The sequence below is a fragment of the Eumetopias jubatus genome, unplaced genomic scaffold, assembly GCF_037043125.1.
Source record: "Eumetopias jubatus isolate StellerSeaLion01/CBP00866 unplaced genomic scaffold, mEumJub1_p1.0 scaffold_10, whole genome shotgun sequence".
NCBI classification, from domain to species: Eukaryota; Metazoa; Chordata; class Mammalia; order Carnivora; family Otariidae; genus Eumetopias; species Eumetopias jubatus.
In genome coordinates, this window is record NW_028274816.1 from 59,143,327 (window position 1) to 59,165,928 (window position 22,602).

The 22,602-nt window shown below is 58.1% G+C and overlaps 1 protein-coding gene across 1 annotated transcript; it reads left to right on the forward strand.

Annotated features, from left to right (window-relative positions):
* The first annotated feature begins 12,524 nt into the window (after nucleotides 1-12,524).
* On the forward strand, nucleotides 12,525-19,500 carry IGLON5 (IgLON family member 5). Its single transcript, XM_028091530.2, has 7 exons — nucleotides 12,525-12,692; nucleotides 13,368-13,600; nucleotides 14,982-15,101; nucleotides 16,450-16,584; nucleotides 16,739-16,859; nucleotides 17,379-17,533; nucleotides 18,581-19,500. The coding sequence occupies exons 1-7, from the start codon at nucleotides 12,556-12,558 to the stop codon at nucleotides 18,667-18,669; spliced, it is 990 nt and encodes a 329-aa protein (XP_027947331.2). The 5' UTR covers nucleotides 12,525-12,555; the 3' UTR covers nucleotides 18,670-19,500.
* Nucleotides 19,501-22,602: the final 3,102 nt, after the last annotated feature.

The window sequence follows — 22,602 nt, forward strand, 5'->3', positions numbered from 1 at the left end:
TCAGATATCCTTGTGTGTGTGTGTGTGTGTGTGTGTGTGCGTGTGTGAAGTGCCTGTTCAGGCCTTTTTGCCAAGTTTAAAAAATGAGTTGTCTCTTGTTGATTTGTAGTAGTTCTTTATATATTCTGGCTACTAGTTCATTGTCAAATACACATATGACACATATCTTCAGCCATGTCTAAGGTTTTGGGAAATTTTTTTACTTCTCTGTGTCTCTATTTCCTCATCCGTGAAATAAAAAGACAAGACACACCTTATAAGGATGTCATGAAGCTTCAAGGAGGTAATATCGAAAAAGTGCTCAGAAAGATGCCGGCACGTAGTAAGCACTCCTGTTGTCATCAGGCCTGGCATGGGCCAATCCAGGAAGAGGAATCCTGTCCTCATCTTAATTTTGGATGGTCCTGAGTTCAAGGGGAGCAATAAATGGTCTTTTGCCAGGGCCGCAGCAGATTCTGTACAGTGGTGTACTGATACAATGACCCTCCAAAAAAAAGCTCTGATTTGTAGTGGTTGCTAATTGCCATGGTGTAAGTACTCCCTCCATGGCCAGTTTCAAACTAACAATGGTTTAACATCCAGACTGCAGAATTACTGGAAATCTAGCAGTCTGTTCTCCGGAGCCAGTGAAAGTCATCTGCTGTGTACCCCAGCTCCTGTACCACCAGGTTGGGTTAACTTAGGTGGAGCTCTTCCTCTCTGTGGATCTTCGTCCCTTCCACCTGTCTAAATGGGGCAAGTCATCCAACTCATTCATGCAGTACTGATTTAGTGAGTACCTTCTATATGTCAGTCACTGGGCTTGGCTCTGGAGATGCAGACTGAGCAAAAGCAAAGAAGACCCTCCCTAGCAAAGATATTCTGAAGGTAGGGGTGGGGGGGGCAGGTAGGGTAATGACTGAAAATAAATAAGCAAGCACATGAAATCAGGGAATCATAAGATCTACGGAAAAAGCAAAGCAAGTATGACAGCTCTTGTGTTGGGAGGGGGTTTACTTTGGCTAGCATGATTGACAAAGGCTTCTTAAAGGTGACACCTGATATGGGGTGCCTCCGTGGCTCAGTCGGTTAAGCGTCTGCCTTCAGCTCAGGTCATGATCTCAGGGACCTGGGATCGAGCCCTGCATCTGGCTCCCTGCTCAGCTGAGAGTCTGCTTCTCCCTTTTCCTCTGCCCCTCCTCCCACTTGTGTGTGCGCGCGCTCTCTCTCTTTCTCAAATAAATAAAATCTTTAAAAAATAAAGGTGACCCCTGATAAAGAGTCTGGTACCAATCTGGTGGGAAGAGCATTCCAGCAGAGGGAACAGCCAGTGCGACAAAGACCTGTGGCTGCAACAAGTTTGGCTTGTTTGAGGAACAGAAAGCCAGAGCAGCTGGAGCTGAGTGAATGTTTGAGGCTGGGCCGGGGCGTCGGCTGGTTTATGCGTTCAGGGGTGGTGCATCTGAAGGCAGAGGCGAAGGTGGACCAGGACACTGGCTGGTGTAGTCAGAGCAGGCCTACAGGGGGTGATGGTGGCGGCTCAGACCGGTGAGAGCACCCAGCACAGGGAGGAGTGGACAGAGTAGAGACCCTGTTTTAAAGGCAGAGCAGGCTGCTCTTGCAGACAGACTAGATGTGGGGGGGAAGAAGGGAGGATGTGTTTGTGAGGTAGACTTCAGAAACTCCTGCCTGCAACGGCCGCAGACACGGAGTAGGTTGAGACTTCTCTTGCTTCAGAGGTCAATACGGGAGACGGGACAGGGACACCTCACCTGGCGGGCCCAGAGGGAGGACCCTACCTAGTGATGTAGGAAAGACGTTAGGGCTCGAAGCTGACGGCCAAGAAAGAATTCTTGAGACCGTCTTTGGTGCAAAAAAAGTGGTTTTATTACAGCCCGGGGACAGGACCCGTGGGCAGAACTGCCCTGGGGTTGTGAGGAGTGGCTCATTATATACTTTCAAGTCGGGAGGGGCTTAGGGATAGCGTAAGGCTCCCAGGTATTTTGGAAACAGGATCCTGAAGGGAGCTAGCTGTTGTTAGGAAAAGGTCATTTATTACTGTTTAGTAAAAACTCGGTCATGAGACCCTTCAGATGTATATAGGTGGGTCATATGCTTGGGGGATGGTTGTCAACATGTCTCTTGGGGGGTGGAGGGGGTAGAGAAAAAGGAAGTTTCCAAAGGAATTTTTATATGTTAAAGTAGACTTTCGGGATCCTGGGGGTCGGGCTAAGATTGCCTTTTGCACTTAGCAAAGTATTACCATCAAGGCAGCTGAGTTCTTAGAGGAATGTCACTTTGCCTGTTTCGAGGACTTGTCAATGGGCTGTAGACAGTAAAGAAACTTAATAATTTTTCTTCTGCCTTTGTTTCCCACATCACGTAGCAAGTGTGTGCCTGGTGGGACCAAGAAGAAAGAACTAACCACAGGTTGTTGGGATACTGGGCAGAGCGAGCAGTTTCCCCAGGATCTCTCTTCTTTTCTCAATAACCTTGGGAAATAAAGATGATTCCCTCTTGCGGGGCAGACAGGGAGGTTCTGGGAAGAGAAGTGACTTTCTAAGGTCACACAGCCAAGTAAGTGAAAGAATGGGGAGTCCAGATTCTCTGCACCTTACCATCTCCTCCCCAGTCCCATGCCCAGGTTCCTGGTCCTGCCCCATTCCCCCTGTTATCCTGAGAAGGAGGACTGGAGTAAAGAGGAAAAGGAAATTTTACTCCAAGAGGCAGGGTTATTCATGAAAGTAGATAGAGAAGCTGAACTGTGTCCTGCAAGAAAAGGAACTGGAATCCTAGACTCCTGGGTCTGAGGGAGGAGGGGGCTGGGGACAGGACTCCTGGGTCTGAGGGAGGAGGGGCTGGGGGTCTGGACTCCTGGGTCTGAGGGGGGAGGGGGCTGGGGGTCTGGACTCCTGGGTCTGAGGGAGGAGGGGGCTGGAGGCCTGGACCCCTGGGTCTGAGGGAGGAGGCGGCTGGAGGCCTGGAGGCCTGGACCCCTGGGTCTGAGGGAGGAGGGGGCTGGGGACAGGACTCCTGGGTCTGAGGGAGGAGGGGGCTGGGGACAGGACTCCTGGGTCTGAGGGAGGAGGGGGCTGGGGGCTGGACTCCTGGGTCTGAGGGAGGAGGGGCTGGGGGCTGGACTCCTGGGTCTGAGGGAGGAGGGGGCTGGGGGCTGGACTCCTGGGTCTGAGGGAGGAGGGGCTGGGGGCTGGACTCCTGGGTCTGAGGGAGGAGGGGGCTGGGGATCTGGACTTCCGGGTCTGAGGGAGGAGGGGCTGGGGGCCTGGATTCCTGAGTCTGAGGGAGGAGGGGCTGGGGGCCTGGACTCCTGGGTCTGAGGGAGGAGGGGCTGGGGGCTGGACTCCTGGGTCTGAGGGAGGAGGGGCTGGGGGCTGGACTCCTGGGTCTGAGGGAGGAGGGGGCTGGGGATCTGGACTTCCGGGTCTGAGGGAGGAGGGGGCTGGGGGGCTGGGGGCAGGACTCCCGGGTCTGAGGGAGGAGGGGCTGGGGGGCAGGACTCCTGGGTCTGAGGGAGGAGGGGCTGGGGGCCTGGACTCCTGGGTCTGAGGGAAGAGGGGGCTGGGGGGCTGGGGGCAGGACTCCTGGGTCTGAGGGAGGAGGGGCTGGGGGCCTGGACTCCTGGGTCTGAGGGAGGAGGGCCTGGGGGCCTGGACTCCTGGGTCTGAGGGAAGAGGGGGCTGGGGGGCTGGGGGCAGGACTCCTGGGTCTGAGGGAGGAGGGGACTGGGGGCCTGGACTCCTGGGTCTGAGGGAGGAGGGCCTGGGGGCCTGGACTCCCGGGTCTGAGGGAGGAGGGGGCTGGGGGTCTGGACTCCTGGGTCTGAGGGAGGAGGGCCTGGGGGCCTGGACTCCTGGGTCTCAGGGAAGAGGGGGCTGGGGGCCTGGACTCCTGGGTCTGAGGGAGGAGGGGGCTGGGGGGCTGGGGGCAGGACTCCCGGGTCTGAGGGAGGAGGGGCTGGGGGGCAGGACTCCCGGGTCTGAGGGAGGAGGGGCTGGGGGTCTGGACTCCTGGGTCTGAGGGAGGAGGGCCTGGGGGCCTGGACTCCTGGGTCTGAGGGAAGAGGGGGCTGGGGGGCTGGGGGCAGGACTCCTGGGTCTGAGGGAGGAGGGGACTGGGGGCCTGGACTCCTGGGTCTGAGGGAGGAGGGCCTGGGGGCCTGGACTCCCGGGTCTGAGGGAGGATGGGGCTGGGTTCCTGGACTCCTGGGTCTCAGGGAAGAGGGGGCTGGGGGCCTGGACTCCTGGGTCTGAGGGAGGAGGGCCTGGGGGCCTGGACTCCCGGGTCTGAGGGAGGATGGGGCTGGGTTCCTGGACTCCTGGGTCTCAGGGAAGAGGGGGCTGGGGGCCTGGACTTCTGTGTCTGAGGGAAGAGGGGGCTGGGGGCCTGGACTCCTGGGTCTGAGGGAAGAGGGGGCTGGGGGCCTGGACTTCTGTGTCTGAGGGAGGAGGGGCTGGGGACCGGGACTTCTGGGTCTGAGGGAGGATGATATTGGGACCCAAAGCAGAAGGGAGGTGGGCTCAGGAAACGTCCCCGATCCAGGGTTCTGGGGATCCGAGATGGGAAGACGTGGGGACGCCCGGGGCGGGAGGGGGTAGGGGCCGGGCCGCAGTAACAAAGGCCTCTCCCTCCAACAAGCAACCCCCCCTCGGCCCCGCCTCCCCGGCCCCCCGCCTCCCCTGATTGGTCGGCCTTCCTGCCCGTCAGCGCCGCCCCCCTCCCCGGGTCTGCAGCAGCTCCGGCCGCCTCGTCGCGCCCCCCCAGCCCCCTCCCCCCGCCCCCGCCGCCCCCCGGGCCGGTGCAGCCGCAGGCGGGGTCCCCCTCCCCCTCCCCCTCTCCCCCCGGCCTCGCGCGCCCCGGACCGGCCCCCCCTTTCCCCTCCCCCTTCGCGCCGCCGCTGCCGCGATGCCCCCCCCTGCGCCCGGGGCCCGGCTCCGGCTTCTCGCCGCCGCCGCCCTGGCCGGCCTGGCCGTCATCAGCCGAGGTACCGCAGCGTCGGGGGCGGGGGGGCTCGGCCGGGACATCGGGGTCCCGAGCCGGGATTGGGGGTGGGGGGGCTGCATCCCGGGCGGGGAAGGGGGGCCCCCCGGGCGCTGAGATCTGGGCCCCGGGGCGGGGGCTGCATCCCCTGGCTGGGAAGGGGGTCTCGGACGTCTGGATTCGTGCCCGGGGGCAGGGTTCCGCGTCTGGGGGCTCGAGCCTGGGGCCTAGGGACGGAGGTCGGCTTCTCCGAGCCGGGGAGAGGGTCGCGGACACCTGATCCCGGCCTGGGGGCGGGAGTCTGCGGCTCCGGATCAGGGAGGGGGATCAAACGCTAAAGTAAGGGTCCCTGGGCAGGATCTCTGAACTGAGTTGGGGTGTGGAGGGGAAGTAGGCTGCCCCGTCGGGGGTCTTCATCTCTGAGTGGAGACAGTCCCTGAGGGGGTCCTGGCCTGAGGGCTGGGGTGGGCGTTTTGGGGCAAAGGTGGGGGGATGGTGTCTTCCCAGGGTCTGTAAGAGAAAGCGGCAGGGGTATCCACAGACTTCCATCCCAGGGCCAGGGAAAGAAGAGGGGCTCTGGCCTCCCAGCTGGGTCACCTAGGTGGGGAGAAACTGTTGGTGTTTGGGAGGTTGCAGTTATGTAGGGGAATGGAGCTGGTGATCCAGGAAGTCGGGGGCGCTGGGCTGGGGACTCAGATGTAGGAAGCTCTGGCTGAATAGCAGGGTTCAGAGGCTGGACTGAGGATGAGAGGGGGCAGATTAAGAAAGGAGGGAAGGGAAGGGTTAACACAGGGTCAAAGGGTTAATCGCAGCCCTACTGAGACTGGGGACCAGTGGGGCTGGGGGCTGGTGTGTGGAGTGCGGAAGGGGAACCTGGGCAGCCCCTGGAGAGAGGATGTGGATGTCTGCTGGACCCTGTGTCTCCCCGAGGCCCAGGGATGGTCCAGAACGTGCCCCCTGAGGAGAGGAGGAGAGAGAGCAGGAAGGCAGGAGGCAGGGATCAGGGTTAACTCGGTGCTTCTGGAGGATTCCCCCAGGCCCTGCCCTGAACCAAGGATTACAGTCAGGGATGCACAATCAGGGACAACCTAGAGTCTTCACCAGTCTCAAGGAGGCAGCCTCCCACCCACACACACCGGGTCACGCACAGACACATAAACAGCCGTCACCGAGTCTGACCCCGAGCCGCACCCGAAGACACCCAGGCACACAAACGCAGCCCCGTGCACGCAGGACCCCCCACCCCAGGGCCTCGGCAGCCTGGAGCCTCAGCGGGTTGGCGGTTCCTCCAGCCTGACCCGTCTGAATCACCGTCTGACGCTCGGACTGCCTGTCTGCATCTCTGTCTCTGTCGCTCGTCTCTTTAGGTCATTTCCAGAGGCTCCCTAGCTCTGGGGGACATCCCGTTTGTCTCTGTCTCTGGGTCTCTGTCTCTCCACCCCTGCCGGCCTGAGCACAACTTCACATCTGTCCCTTCCTGCCTCAGGAACTGCTGCTCATCGTCACACACGCGTGCCTGTCCCCTCCTGGCCCCCTCGGTCCTCGCGCCCTTCACTCCTGGGAATTCGTGTCCCATCACGGTCACTGACACCTCCCATTTTTGCCCTTGTCCTTTCCTTGTCTCTCACCTTCTCCTTCTCCGGCGCCTCATGCTCTCGGGACCCCCGTCCTTTCTCTCCTCTCCCTTCACCAACCCTTCTCTCCCTTCAGTCTCAAGATAACTTCCCACTTTCCATTTTCAATCTTCCAGATCCCAGAAATTGCTGTTGTACACATATCCTGGGCTGGGAGCTTCTTGGAGCCAGGAAGCGGCCTGTGACCTAGGTCAAGTCCTCTCCTGCTCCTGGGCCTTGGGTTCCCATGGGAGATCTGGGGGCAAGAGGGAATGGGGCCGGGGGGGTGGGGGACGGGTGGTCTGAGGCAGATCTAGGTGGCAGCAAGGCAGCCCCACCCACTGACAGTTGGTGCGTTCTGAGAAAAAGTGGGGGGTGGGGCTGGGCACAGATACAAAATTGCATTTTCTCTCTTCTCTGATTCATTTGCTCTTTTCCAAATTCCAGAAGGTATGCATGCAAGTGAGCAATCCTCTACAAATATGTATTAGAGCAGATCCCAGCTTGTCCCGGCCCCAACCCTCCCAAAACGCACTCTCTGCACTCTCCTGAGAGACCCCAGGTCACGGCTTTCCCTGACTCAAAGTCAGACACGCAGAGTTGAACATATGTAAGGTATTGGTTTGTTGGTGGATGTTTTCCCTGAGACAGAAACAAAATAAGCCCATTTCTCTGCAACTGGCTTTTTTTTTTTCCACTTAACTTTAGCTCCCCGGCATCCAGAGATATGATTCTATCTTTAGTTTCTTCTCTAAATTCTTTATGCCAACACTCACACTCACACACACATATATATATTCACTTCCAGAGGTTGCTGCAGCAAGCGACGTAGGGCGACTCCTTTGCTCCCTGGCCGGCCGGCGAGGGCTGTTGGACAGATTGGGGCAGGCAGAACGGGGCGTGCCGGCCACTGTCCACGGCCCTCTGGGCACCCGGTCTGTCCGGACTGGATATTTGACAAATATTTCCTGAGCACAGAGTCTCTGTTCTGGGCACTGGGGATCTATATATACGTGGCCATGAGCAAGCCAGATGAATCAAGGAGCTCTCAAGGAGCCTCTATCCTAGTGGGATGGAGAGAGATCACAACCTAAAAACAGGCAAATAAGTAAACAGGTAATTTCAGAGAGTGACAACGAGTAGTGTAAAGAAATTAAGAGTGACTTCAGGGACGAGCTGACCATGGGAGCTCTGGGGGTTGAGAGAGCCCTCTCTGAGCTGCAGGGAGCGGGGTTCAGACTGAAAGGAGAGAAGTCAGCCTTTAAAAGATCCTGAGGAAGCAGTGGAGGCAAAGGTCCTGAGGTGGGAACCAGCAGAAAGGAACAGCCAATGTGTAATGGAAAGTTCCAGGGCTCTTGGCTCAGCGTCTGGAGTCCAGGCGTCTGTCCTGGGAAGGCCCCTACACTTGGAGGTCAGCAGAGAGGAAGGGGGCTCTGGGCTCTGGGGCTTCCAGCCCCTTCTCACCAGCTCTTCCCGGCCAGAGCCACACCCCCTCCCAATGCATTCCCCAGCCCTCCCTGGGTCCAGCTTCACTCCTGCCACAGCTCCCTGAGTGACCGCCACAAGTCACACACCCTTGTGGGCCTCGGCTTCCCCTCGGTGGGTTCCAGAACTGTGGAATCCAAGCCTTCCCTCATTGGAGGGTCCCAGCTTCACCAAAGTTCCCCCTTTGAGGGGTAGCAGGAGGTGCTTATCTCCAACCCAAGGCCCTCCATCTTGTTAGAAATCTCTTTCTCTCTTAAGGGAAGGAAGCTCACCTACCAGTGACCTTCATCCCTTGACTTACCAAGCAGGTGTGAGGGCTGCTAGTGCAGACTGACAGGGACCCGAGTGGTCCTTCTCGTCACCACTGGCCTCCCAGACCGGCTGGGGCACCTGCCATATCATCATCCCATCAGCCAGCGCACGTGAGGGCTGTTGGCAAGCACTCAGCTAGCAGGCTCTGCATGGAACCTGTTGCTTGGGTGACCTCTCTTCATCCTCCCCGCCACCCACAGCGTGGTGCAGGAGGCCCAGGGATCGTCCCCATTTACACAGGGAGAAACTTGAGTCCCAGGGCTGTGAAGGAATTTGTGCAACTAACTGGCAGCGCGGGACTCGAACCCCGGCAGCCCGGGTCCCCAGTCTGTTCTTTCAGCGGCCCAGTTACGCTAGCTGGGCGGTGTCAGAGCAGATGTTGACAGGGCATCTGTACATGAGTCACCGACTCAACTCCAGTGGGTGCAGCGCACAGAGCAACGGATGCCCCGCCCCCACCCTGGGGGACTGACACCGAACCAGGGATAGCAATAGATGTTTCTTAAAAAAGAAGGAACAGCTAACATTTATTGGACCCTTTCTGCACGCTAAGTGCTGAGCTAAACATTTTGCTTGCACGTTCTCATGGACTCCCTGACAAAACCCTCAGAAGGAAGGACTGTTGTGTTTTTTTCCCCTCTTTTAATAGATGGGGAAACTGAGGCTCAGACTGTCCGGGGTTCACCCAGCCAGAAAATGGTGGGGCAGACATCTGATCTGCTAGCACAGATTCCTCCTGGCTTTCTTATCCAGTCTCTCAAGAGCATTCCTTCTCCCTACAAACACTTCCCTGTTCTGGGCTAAGCCCAGCTCTGGGGGACACAGCCAAGACACTGTCCCAGCTGAGTCAGAGGGTATCCAGTAGAAAGCGTTGAGACTGTCTGTCTTGAACAGTCAGGGAGGCCCTCCTGGAGGAGGGGGCACTTGAGTTTGGGGCTTGAAGAATGAGTAGGAGTTCAAGAGTGGAAGACATGTGTTGTAGGGATCTATTTACATTCACTCTTTCAGCAAATATTTCCCAAGGCCTTCCAGGGTCACGCCGTATGCTGGGAGATGCTGAGGATACAGACCTGAGTCAGCCCCAGGGTCTGCCCTCAAGAAACTTCTAGTCTGAAGGGGGAAACAGACACAGGTGGCCACCATGGTGTGATGTGAGCTCTAATGGCGGAAGTCCAGGCATTGTGGGAATACAGACCAGGCTTGGAGGGGGTAGGGAGGGCTTCCCAGTATTAAGGGAGAGTTTTCCAAACAGAATTCCTACAGACTGGCTCTCACGAGCACCAGCTTGTTTATTTATACATTAAACATCTTCCGAGGCCTCCTGTGGGCCAAGCCCAGAGCCAGCAATGCTGGAACCCTGGAGGGGGGTCAGACCTCCGCCCCTCCCTGAGGGGCTCCCATGTGGTGAGGGAAGCAGGCTCAGACAGGATCTGGGGTGATCAGGACAAGGCAGAGGGAAGAGCCGTGCTCAGGGACAGAGTGGGTGATGGAATGACTAACCCGACCTGTACCTCCACTTACTGAAGCCCAGAAAAGGGAAGGGACTTGCCCAAGGTCACACAGCGGCAGGGGGGGTGGGGGAAGGGGGTCCTGATCCTGGAGCCTGGGAGTTGTGTGAGACAGGCATGCAGACTCATGACATCCAAATGTATAGACACAGGGACCGAGAATCCAAGACCCGCCTGAGACACGGATTCCTTCATCACTTATCTCCTGGGACTGCCCTCTAGCTGAGTCTGGAGCGGGGCATGCTGGGGACACAGATGGTCTGGGCCGGGCTCTGCCCTGGAGGAGCAGGTGGGGGAGGCCGATGACTCTGATCCAAGGTGCCCTGGGAACAGGGCAGGAGCTCCCATGTGCCGTCTCTCCTAGGAGAGGCCTCGTTGTACTAGACCCCTGGGGAAGGAGAAGCATTTTTCGTCATAAACCGTGGAACAGAGGGACAAGGAGTAAAGTGGGGAACGCAGAGCTGGGCCACATACACGCACTAGGGGAGACAAAGCAGGAGCGTGACCCCGGGGCCCCAGACCCAGGTTGAGGGGCTGGGCCTTTGTCCTGGGGGCAGTAGGGAGCCACGGGAGCAGGGGGGCCGCTCTGAGTGTTGGAAAGATCCCTCTGGAAGGAGTGTGTGTCTATCTCTCTCTCTGTCTGTCGGGACATAGGACTGAGGTCCTGCCTGCCCATGTCTGTGGGCTTAGCTCCCGCGGGCAGCAGCTGGGTGTAGTCCAGGGCTTAGCCCGGGAGCCCTGGGTCCCTGCCGCTTGAGGGGACCTTGGACAGCTCCGTCTTCAACTCTGGGCCTCCTGTAACCTTGGAGGTTGGGCGTCTTTGGGCGAGGTGGGGGGATTGTGCCCCCGGCGGGGCATCGGGCAATGTCCAGAGGCACTTGTGGCGGTCACCACTGTGAAGTGGGGGGAAGCTACTGGCATCGACTGGGTAGAGGCCAGGGATGCTGCTGAACATCCTGTGGGGCGGAGACCCCACAGTCCCTCGTGGGGTCCCCACAGCGGAGAAGCATCTGGCCCCAAACGTCGTGGGCCCAACGTGGAGAAGCCCGGGCTTAGCAGTGTGTGAGCAGGAGTATGACAGGTCCTGTGGCATGTGCGCTCGGATGTGTGTGTGATCTGATCGTCAGTGACAGCGTGACTGCGTGTGCCCGATTCTTGGCCCAGGGCGGCTCCTTTGTATTTGACAGGCTCTGACAGTCTAACTGTTTCCTTGCACTCTGTAGCTTTCTGCACGACTTTCCAGAGTGCAGGGGCGGGGGGTGGTGAGCATGGCCCTTGGGCTTGTAGTGTCAGCATGACTGATGAGGCCAGTGTGTGTGTGTGTGTGTGTGTGTGTGTGTGTGAGAGAGAGAGAGAGAGAGAGAGACGGCCCCTGGATGTGGCTGTAACTGGTTGTATGTGGACTGCACCTGCGTGTGTGGGGCTCTTAGTGTTGGTGCAACAGCATGGGTCTAGTTGTATATGGTGGGGTGACCTTCTGCTGGGGCTGGGTGCTGGGCTGTGTGTCAGCAGGAGCATGTGTGCGCCCGGGCCCTTGAGCAGGCCCCATTGCCATCCGGTGTTGGAGTGTCGGACTGTCTCCTGGCCCAGCCCGGTCTCTGGGTGTCTCCCCTGGGCCCTGGCGATGTGTCTGTGTCTGTGTGTGTCCATCTCCCGGCCGTCTCCTGCTGTTACCAGGACTGTGTGTGGCAGCGTCCACTCTGCACAGCTCGGGGGAAGGCAGGCCCCTTCCCTGCATCCAAGAGTGACTCCGGCCACAGTGAGGGGCTGCAGGGCCCACCCCAAAGCCCCGGGACCTGGGGAGCCCACCGCACTGGCCCTGCCCCAGCCCAGTCCTGAGGGGCTCCTGATGGAGAGGGCCCCCGGGAGTCGTTGGGGCGGCACGGGCAATTAATTCATTAGATTAATTAGCTCCTCATGCCAGGGCGGTGGCAGGGCAGCCCCACGCAGGGCCCTCCTTCCCCAGGCATCCAAGGTCATCCAGCCTCCTCTCCCCTGCCCGGTGCCGGCTCCATCCGCCTCCACATGCCCAGCCCCCACTCCCTGGACCTGGTCCAGCCCACTGGCCACGGTCCACGGAGATGAATAGGTGGGGGTGGGGGCTCTGCTGGGCAATGGTGCCCATGAGCTGTGCTAGAGGGTGCAGGCAGGCGTGGGCATGTGCCTGCGAGTGTGCCCTGTGAGCATGGGCAGGTGGGTGTGTCTGGAGACGCATGTGTGGGGCTGTACACAGGGCCCGAGGGTGTATCTGTGCGTCTGGGATAGGTGTGTGTCCGAGTGGACACACGCATGCGTCTGTGTTTCTGAATTGATACGTGCCACAAGTATCTGCGTGTATGTACGTATGCATCATGAGCTGGATGTGTTTGTGTGCCCCTGTATGTGTGCACCTGTGCGTTCTTGAACTTTGAGCGCGTGTGTGTGTGTGCACACGGTGTTGTGTGTGTGTGTGTGTGCGCACACGGTGTGTCTGTGTGCTGTAATTGGAGTGTCTCTGGAGGAGTGTAGGCTTGTGTGTCCCAGTCTGTCTGAGTCAGTGTGAGCTTGCAGAAAGGAACATGTTGCGTGTGTTTGCGCCGAGCGCGTCTGCCGTGCATCTCTGGAAACATCGATGAATGTGTGTGCCAGGGAGTGTGGGAAATGTCTGTGTCTGCAAGGGCATGTGCGCGTGCGTGCAGACGTGTCCAGGCCCTGCTGAGCTGCCCCTCCCGTCCGCAGGGCTGCTGTCCCAGAGCCTGGAGTTCAGCTCTCCTGCGGACAACTACACGGTGTGCGAAGGTGACAACGCCACCCTCAGGTACCTCCCGTCTCGGCGACTCCGAAATCACCCGGTCCTGCTCCTTGGCCTTCCTTGGGGGAAGACAGTCCTGACCCACACGCACAGCCTGGCCCCTGTCGGTCAGGAAAAGTAGTCAGAGGCATGGACTCTAGGCCTGGTTCTGCGCCTGGGCCTCAGTGTCCCCATCTGTCAAATGGGTGGAGGAATGATAACCACTGTGAGGGCTCTCATGGGGATTCAAGATTTTGTACTCACACTCCGAGTTCAGAGAGCGTGGCACACTGTGACCGCTTAGCAGACGAGAGTCGGGCTTATTTCCTCCGGACAATGCTGCTCCCCACACTGGGTCTGCCCCGCCCTCTGGTCTCTGTCCCCCTCTCCCTGGGTCTCTCTCCCTCATCTCTGCAACTCTCTCTCTCCTAGAGTGCTCCAGATCCTTTTCCAGTCTCTAGCACACAACAGTCACTCAGTAACCATCAGCTAACCTTCCTCTGTGCCCTTGGGCTCAAACTTGAGGCTCAGTTTACCCACTTGTGAAGTGGGCACAATCGCCTCTGCCTCACAGGGCCTCAGTGGGAATTGGTAATGCAGTAGGCCTTCCTCACCCCACCTCCGAGCCCCTACGATGGCGGAACCTGGAGGGCCTTCTGGGGTGGGGGAGAGAAGAACCCTCCTCCCTTGTCCTCCCCGAAGCTGCTTCATTGACGAGCACGTGACCCGCGTGGCCTGGCTGAACCGCTCCAACATCCTGTACGCGGGCAATGACCGCTGGACCAGTGACCCGCGGGTGCGGCTGCTCATCAACACGCCCGAGGAGTTCTCCATCCTCATCACCCAGGTGGGGCTCGGCGACGAGGGCCTCTACACCTGCTCCTTCCAGACCCGCCACCAGCCGTACACCACTCAGGTCTACCTCATCGTCCATGGTGAGCCCTCAGCCGGGCCTTGGGTGGCGGAGGGCGTGGAGGGCGCGAGGGAGCAGGAATCCTCGCATCCTCACCACTTGTTCGATCCCTGATCCCGGGGATACATGGTGTGAAAGGCAGGCACACACCCTGCCCTCGCGGATTTCAGCCAAGCAAAGGGAGGGACAGTCTCCCAGAAAGTGACACTTCAGCATGACAGCTTCTAGGGCAGGAGAGCTGCAGGGGTGAGGGGGTGCTCAGGGAAGGCTGCAGCCATCCACTCAGCTCTGTTTACTGCGCACCTACTATGTGCAGGCACTGCTCTAGGCCCGGGGGATGGAGAAGGAGCCAGGCAGGCCGTTCCTGCCCTTTTGAAGTCGGCTTTCTAAGGAGACGGCTTCCCAGACATAATGTCTGAGCTGAGACCTTCAGCTGGGGGCAGAGCTGGTACTGGAAACGGAGTGGCGCTGCAGGGGCCAGGGGAAAAAATGAGTCAGGTGCGCAGAACAGGTCCCGCGTGGCTGGATGCCCTAGAATTCAGAGAGCGAGAGGTGGGCAGGAGACAGAGCAACAGGGGACAGAGCTCAGGTGGCTGGAGGGCAGGGAGCAGTTGGAGAGACAGGGAACCAGAGACAGAGACAGCCCAGCGGGGCCGTGACGAGCCCCGACTCGGGAGCCAGACCACCCAGGTGCTGAGGGACCCTGAGCAAACAGGGCGGCCTCGGACTCCTCATCTGCAAAATGGGGATGACTCTGTCATGCATCAAATCCAAGACACGGTCAACTGCAAGGGGCATCTTTATTTTATGCTCTGCCAAAAAAGAAAAGAAAAGTAGCCCTGCCAGTTAAACTCCAGCATCCTATGTTGTCAGGCCATCCTGATTGGAGCAATGTTCCAGCGGGTGCGGGAAACAGCCACGTGTGTTAGAATTGACGAATATAGCAACATCTACCCCAGGAGTTGGCAGGGTGGTGAAGGTTTAATGAGCTAATTTGTGTAAAACACTTAGAACAGGGTTACCATGCCGGAAGCACCATATGAGTATTTGTCATAGAAACTAATTGTTTAAAATAAGAATGATAACAATAATTAATAAAAGTAGACAGAGATAAGGTGAGAGGAATTCAAACCAGAAGGCAGAGAAACCAAGTTAGGATGAAGGGAGAGAGAGAGAGACAGAGACAGAGACTGAGAAAGAACAGGAAGGAGAGAGGCCAGCAGTTAGACAAGGAGCCAGACCTAGAGGGGCACGGGGGAAACACCGAGGAATTCTCAGGAAGACAGAGGGCGTGTTGGCTGGACCCCTGGGTCTAAGGCAGGAGGGGCTGGGGTCCAGGGCCCCTGGGTCCTGCGAGGCCACATTCAGCCTCTCGCTGACCTCTACCCCCTCCCGGCCGGCAGTCCCCGCCCGCATCGTGAACATCTCCTCGCCTGTGACGGTGAATGAGGGGGGCAACGTGAACCTGCTTTGCCTGGCCGTGGGACGGCCGGAGCCCACAGTCACCTGGAGGCAGCTCCGAGGTGAGGACCCCACCCCTGGCCCAAAGCCCCTTTCCCCGCTCCACAATCTGGGCCCCTCGATTCCCCATATCCCTAGCTCGATTCCCAGAGTCCCCCCTTCCATGACTTGCTTCCCTCCCTCCACCCTGATCCCATTATGTCACCAGCAGCCCCCAGAGCCTTAGAGCCTTCACCACCTGCAGGCCTGAACCATTCCCCCTAACTCAACTGCTAGACCCCAGCCTGCACCCTGTCCCCACCCCAGGAGCCCTGGTCTCTTCCCCACCAGCTCACATAATTCTGGGTTCTGAATCCCTACCACTAACCCTAGGTCACGTTCTAACCAGTGACCCCTGCCCCCGTTCCCATCTCCTGGTCACCTCACTACATCTCCTCTGCGGGACGCTCTAGCTCAGCGGTTCTCAAAGCGTGGTCCCCAGACCAGCAGCATCGGCATCACCGGGAGCTTGCCAGAAACGCACGTTCTGGGCCCATCCCAGGCCTAATGAATTAGAACCTCCCTCCACCCACCGCCCCCACCAGTCTGTTTTAACAAGCCCTTCAGGTGATTCTGGTGACGGAGCTGAGAACCTCTGCTCTAGGATTCCCCCAAACATAGCACCAAGATACCTGAACATGACATCCCAGATCCTGGATATCCACCACCCTTTTACCTGGATCTCCACCCCTATCCCCCAGATGCCTGGACCCTCATTCACTGGGTCTTTAGAGACCAATGGTGCCAATCACTCTATCCCCTGAGACCCCCGAACCTCATAACTAGGTCTCAGATCCTGGATCCTTTCCCACCTGGTCATCTGAGCCCCACAGTCCTGGGCTTGAGACCCTGGGTCCCTGGATGCCCTTAGTCCCAAAGGATCTTCTGAACCTGGTGATGTGTCATGAGCCCCCAGGTATATGGATTGCTGACCCCAATTACTAGATCCTGATTCCCTGAACCCAAGAATAAGATCCCAGAACTCTGGACCCGCCCCCTTGGGTCTGTGTTATCTGGATCTTTCTGAGCTCCAAGATCCTGGGATCCTCCCCACTGGGTACTGTGAGCCTCATGATCTGAATCGTGGGCTCCCGCATCCCTGGATCTGTTGCATTCTAGGACCCTCCCCATTGGGTTCTAGTCACAAGCCCCAGACCCTCATTCCCTGCCCCACCCCTAGCGGGAGATCCCAGGCGGCGGATCCACACCCCCGCCCCAAACCCCTGCAAACCCCTGCTGGCTCTCACTGACCCGGGCTACTCCAGGCCCTGCGGTGCCTGCCCGGCTGATGTGTGTCCGTGTTGTGCCCGTGTTGTCCCGTGTTAAGTGTTTGTGTCCGGCCCCGCCCCCTCCCCTTCCCTCCCCGCACAGACGGCTTCACCTCGGAGGGCGAGATCCTGGAGATTTCTGACATCCAGCGAGGCCAGGCCGGGGAATATGAGTGCGTGACTCACAACGGCGTGAACTCGGCACCTGACAGCCGCCGTGTGCTGGTCACAGTCAACTGTGAGCCCTTTGGCACTGGGCATGAAAGGGGGGCAGGCCCAGGGTCCCTGGGGAGGAGGATGGGGGTGCTGGACTCTTGGGAAGGAGGGGGATGGGGAGAGAACCCCTTAGTCCTCACCTCGTTGGAGAATTCACTAACTCTCGCCCTCGCCAGACCCTCCGACCATCACGGACGTGACCAGCGCCCGCACGGCCCTGGGCCGGGCCGCCCTTCTGCGCTGCGAAGCCATGGCGGTGCCCCCCGCGGACTTCCAGTGGTACAAGGACGACAGACTGTGAGGACAGCACCGGGGCGGGCCAAGGGGGAGGTGGGGAAGGTAGCCGAGCCCTAGGTCCCGAGAACTGGGGAATCCAGCTTCCAGGGGATGGGGTCCGCTGGGCCCCAGCGAGATCGCGGGGGCTTACTGGAAACTTGGGTCCCACAATGATGAATGTTGGAAGCTTGGTCTCTTCAGGCTATTCAGGGAGATGTTCGGGGGTCGATGCTGAGGATGTGGCGGGGAAGCTTCAGAGGACCATTGGGGTGGGGGTCCAGCAGGGTCTGGGAGGCTGTAGAGGTTGGGGGCACACGCTGGGAGAGTCCAGTGACCCTGAGGGGCAGGGGTGCCTGTGGGAGTGGTCTGGGGACCCATGGACAGCTAGAGCCCGAAGCCAGGGATCTCTGGGGCAGGGGGCAGAATGCGGGGTCCCCGGGAAATCCGGGAGCCTGAGATTCGGGGGGAGTGGGCTCTGCGCTCCGAGGGGGTCCCGGGCCAGGGTTCCACGGCCCGGTCCCTGACCCGGATCCCCGGCAGGCTGATCAGCGGCACAGCCGAGGGCCTGAAGGTGCAGACGGAGCGCACCCGCTCGATGCTTCTCTTCGCCAACGTGAGCGCCCGGCATTACGGCAACTACACCTGTCGCGCTGCCAACCGGCTGGGAACGTCCAGCGCTTCCATGCGGCTCCTGCGTGCGTCCGAGAGGCAGGGGCGGGGCCGGGCGGGGGGCGGGCCCGGGACTGCCCCAGACTGACCGCGGACTTGGGAAAGTGACGGACGCTGAGACCCAAGCAATGGGACTGAGCGAGAAACCCATCCCTTCAATGAGTGTCGATTCATTGAGTGCCCACTAGGGGGCGGAACTGAGACTTGAATGGTAAGCAGCAGCCAGCCTTGCCAAGATCTGCGGGAAGAGCTTTGCGGGCGGAGGGAACGGTGTATGTATGCAAGGGCACAGTAAGGAGGCTAGCAGGACCTGAGCAGAGTGATCACCGTGGAGCCTGAGGCTAAAGAGGAAGGGAGAGGCAGAGTCCCATGGGCCACGGAAAGGATTTTGGATTTTATTCTACTGCAGGGTGAGGCCGCTGGAGGCTATTAAGCAAGGGACTGACCAAGCGGTTGACGCTTCTAAAGAGAAACACTGTTTGAGGAACGGCCTGTAGGGGGCGCAAGATGGAGGCAGAGGGACCAGGGAGGAGGAGGCTTCTGCAGTAATCGAGGCCCCCCCCCCCCAGCAGTAGCACAAAGTCTCTCTATCGGGGAGATGTTTTGAAGGTGGAGGGAAGAAGGAAGTGGAGTCGTGGCGATCCCAGGTGTTGGCTCGAGTAGCTGGGTGAATGGGGATGTAGTAGTAAAGTATTGAAGTGGAGAGATACCGGGGAGGGGGCAGTAGCCAGTCTCGGGGAGAGGAGTCAAGAGCACCACCTCGGCCGCGCTGACTGCAAGACGACGCTTCGTAGCCGTCCTGGGTAGACGTAAACGGTGCGATGTGAAGATCTGAGAAATACAGGGAATAAGAGAGAGGGCCTGAGTGGCAGAGAGAAAGAATGTTCAGCAAGATGCTAGGACTCCGAACAGAGTGGGGGGAGCAGGCACACTGAGCGAAAGCCCCAGAAAGGCCCCCTAGAGAGGGAGGCTCAGAGACACCCTCAGAGACAGGGCGGCCACAGGGCACCGCTGGACACACATGGGGTCTCCCCTTCCCCGGCCACTCCTGTGACCCTCTCTCTTTCCCCCAGGCCCCGGATCCCTGGAGAACTCAGCCCCGAGGCCCCCGGGGCCCCTGACCCTCCTCTCGGCCCTGGGCTGGCTGTGGTGGAGGATGTAGGAGGAACCCAGTGCAGCTCGCCTCCCCCTGCGCGGGGCCTGAGGCCGGGAGCGAGAGAAAAAGGGAGAGCAAGCGCCGTGGGTCTCGAGGGGGCGGAAGAGCTCTCTGCCACCGAGGAGGAAGAAGGGAGGAAGAGGAGGAAAGCTCTTTAGAGAACCCATCACTGTGAGGGATAACGCAAAATTATGCATCTTTCTACAGCCATTTTCGCCACCGTTCACGTTTCCGATTATGACCCACCCCGGCCACCCCACACCCCTCTCTTAGCTCAGGCTGTCAACTGGATCGTGTGTATGTAGTGGGTGTGTGTGAGCATGAGCCTGCACGTGTGTGTGTGTGTGTGTGTGTGTGTGGCGGGGGAAGGGGCTCAGCAATCTTCCCTCCCCTAAAACCCCCAGCCCACTGCCCCCAATGCTGCTGCCTCTCACCTCTGGCTGGAGGTAGGTATGTGGGCTTCGTGGCAGAAGCTGTGAGGAGAGGTTTTCCGGGCTCCCCGGGTTCCCAGTATATGCACGCGCACCACCCCCTCCCCTCCCTGTTGAGTGTCTCCTGGCCAGGTTGGGAGTGAGGAGGGCTGTCTCGCACTCACCTGTCAAGCTATCATTCAGCCTTTGTGAGCAGGTGGGGGATCTCCATCTTGGCTCTGGGCCTCCTTGCTGTCAACCACCAGCTGCCTGTAGCCAGAGGCCCCATCACTGGCTCAGCAGCCTGAGACCTTCCCACTTTCTCTGCCCCCCTCCCTACCCCGACTTTCTGGCCCCATCTGGGCCAATCGGTGCTTCCATCCAACTGTCAGACTGGTGCCTGTGGTCACCTGTCTGTCTCAGTGCTTTGCCCTACCCCACCCCCGCCCGACTCCCCTCGGCCCCCTGCAGCCACCCACGGGTGTGGGCTTGCCGGTCTACCACTCCCTGGCCTCTCCACCGACTGTACCTCCCAAAGGCTGACCTGACGGCCCTCACACACACTCCGACACACACACACACACACACACACACACACACACACACACACCAGCGACTGTGACCAGCAATAGCCCCCTGGCTCCAGCTGACCTATAGCTGGTGACCAGCTTGTAGTTCCCCTGAGGGTGGGCAACTTGTCAGGAGGGGGGCACTGAGAGGCTGTAACCTCGGCTCTGCTAGTAGGAATATGCAATCCTGGCACACCACATCACACAAAGTGGGGAAGAGAGAGGCATCACACAGACATCCCCAGGCCAGACCAAGATGTCAAGTCACCAGCTCTGACTCCTGGGAGACCCGCTAGAAACGCTCACCCCAAACCACACTACCCAGAGCTTGGGGAGGAAGAACTCAGAGCAGGGGCAGGGGGGCAAGGGGCAGTGACTGTACCTCAGACGGGGGCGTGGGCCCCATCCCACATTGTCTTCCATCCCCAGGGTCCAGGGGGTTGGGGAGGGGTGGGGGAGGGATGCCAGGGAGGGGGCGGGGGGGCCCTGGGGGCCGTGTGTTCTGATTCATGGGGAGTGTTGAGACCACCACACCAATAAACGCCTTTTTCCAAAGTCTCTGCCTGCCAAGTGTCAGGGTCATTAAGGATTTGGGTGAGTGGAGGGCAAAGGGTCATTGGTGGTGCCTCCCCAACGTCAATTCTACCCCCCCTCTCTCTTTCGGTAGATTTGGAGTTGATCCATTACACAATGATACGAGGTCTATCTAGATCTGCACAAGTTGCTTTTCCCCGTTACATGGAAGATCTTGGGTCTGTGGGGATAGCAGTGGTCGGGAAGATAGCATGTCCAGGCTGAGAATGATAGAAACACTACGGAGTACACAGAGGAAGGTCTAAAGAAACTGAGTCCATGGTGACATCGTTTGAGTAGCTGGATCAAAATGTACCTGTTGCCCACCTTCATTTACATAAGCAATACAGTCCCCTGAATGCATAAGCCAAGTTGTGTTATGTTTCTTCCTAGTGATTAAAAGGGAAATGAAAGGTCTAACTGATATAGAAAAGATATAGAAGATCCAGGTACCCAGGACCCCAGCCTTCACCTTTCCAAAAAGATCCAAGAGCTCTGTTTCCTCACATCCTTCCCTTCCCTGAGACAGATGCATTAGTTGTTTCTTCCTTCTTTGCTATCAGACCCACCTCCCATGATATAGGCTGAGATGTTTGGTTTCCCAGCCTCCCTTGCAGTGATGTGGCTAATTTGGGGTCAGTAAGGGAAGTTTGCCGATGGGCTTCCAGGAAAGTTTTTTCCTCACTCATGAGGCTGGTCGAGGGGAGGGGTGTGGGAAGGGAACCTTGCTCCCTTCCTTTTGTCTTCAGATACAGTTGTGTGAAGAGGTGATGCCTGGAGCTCTAGCAGCCATCTTGCCACATAAGACAATATGCCAACCCACTGAGGGTGGCCGAACAGAAGGATGCAGAGAGCTCAGGTCCTTCACGGGGTTGCTAAGTTGCTGAGCCAGCCTGAAACCACCATTTATTTTGCTACCATTTATTCTGTTACTTGCAGCTGAGGGAATCTTCATTGACACACTCCCTAAATTCCCAATGAGAAACCCAGCTAAGAAAGAAAGGCATCATGCTGGGGAGAGCAGCCTCAAGCCCAGCCTTCCACTGGCGCCAAGACATTTGCTCAGTCAACCAATATTGATTGATTACCTGCTGTGTGCCAGGTTCCGTGTTGAGTGCTGGGGATAATGACGTGGTCTCTGCCTTCATGACGTTCTCAGTTTAGAGAGGGAGACAGAGGTTAAACAAGTACATACAGGTTTAAGTGAGAGAAGCTAGAGGTTCAGAGGCTGTGGGACCAAACCCATGACCATGGCAGCCTCCTAAGCTGGTAATGGCTACATTTTTAGGGTTTCTGGACCCGATTCCAACATTGGAGGGTTCCCTCCCCCAACACAATGTTTCTATCATTCTCAGCCTGGACATGCTATCTTCCCCACCACTGCTATCCCCCCAGACCCAAGATCTTCCATGTAACGGGGAAAAGCAACCTGTTGCTGATCTAGATAGACCTGAGAATTCTCAACATACCAGGTGTCTGAGAATTCAAGTCCATTCTGACACCGTCTCCCCAAAGACAGCAGGAGATTCTAAGATTCACGGTGCAATCCTACGAGACTGCCACCCCCATTCCCCACTTCAGACACCAGCTGCGAGCCCCAAACTGCTACCCATGCTACTGACCAACTGTCTACAGCTGGAGGTTCCAAAGACCACTTCCTTGGATTTGATTAATTTCCTAGACTGGCTGGCAGAACTCAGGGAAACACTTACTTATATTTACCAGTTTATTAAAGGATATGAGGAAGGATATGAATCAACAACCAGATGAAGAGATACACAGCGCAAGCTCCCAAACAAAGGAACGTCTGTCCTTGTGGAGCTTGGGGCCCAGCTCAGTGGTACAGGGGAACAGTCTGGTTCCAGCGGCTGGAAGCTCTCCGGAAATGGGTTTTTAGGGAGGCTTCATTATATCATCATGATTGACCAAGTCACTGGCCACTGGCTGACTCAACCTCCATTCCCTCCCCCTCCTGGAAAGGGGGGGCAGGGAGGGGTTTGGGAAAGTTCCAGTCCTCTAATCACAGGTTTGGTCCTCCAGGCCACCAGCCCCGCCTTTGGGTGGGATCCGAAAGTCACCCTCACTAATAACAAAAGACACCCATTTCACCTTTATGGCTCTGAATTGTTTTCAAGAACTGTGGATCAAGCAAGGTCAAAGATATCTGAGAAACATATTTTGGTCATCTGAATGACCAAATATACATTTCCTATAAATCATCGTAGCTCAATTACCATTATACTTGAGAAGTGAATAACCTGGAGCAAAGAGTGGCGTTCCAGGCAAAGCAAACGCTGGGGCAAAGCCCTGGAGGCAAAATAGAGCCTCCCCGGAAGGGGAGGTCAGAGGTCAACAGAAGTCAAACCACAGGGCTCTGAAAATCATAG

Bases quoted from the DNA above. Each gene is read 5' to 3' on its own strand.
- IGLON5 (XM_028091530.2), top strand. From the start codon at position 12,556: ATGTGCGCGTGCGTGCAGACGTGTCCAGGCCCTGCTGAGCTGCCCCTC. The intron at 15,102-16,449 runs GTGAGGACCCCA...CTCCCCGCACAG, and splicing joins CACCTGGAGGCAGCTCCGAG to ACGGCTTCACCTCGGAGGGC. The intron at 17,534-18,580 runs GTGCGTCCGAGA...TCTTTCCCCCAG, and splicing joins CGCTTCCATGCGGCTCCTGC to GCCCCGGATCCCTGGAGAAC.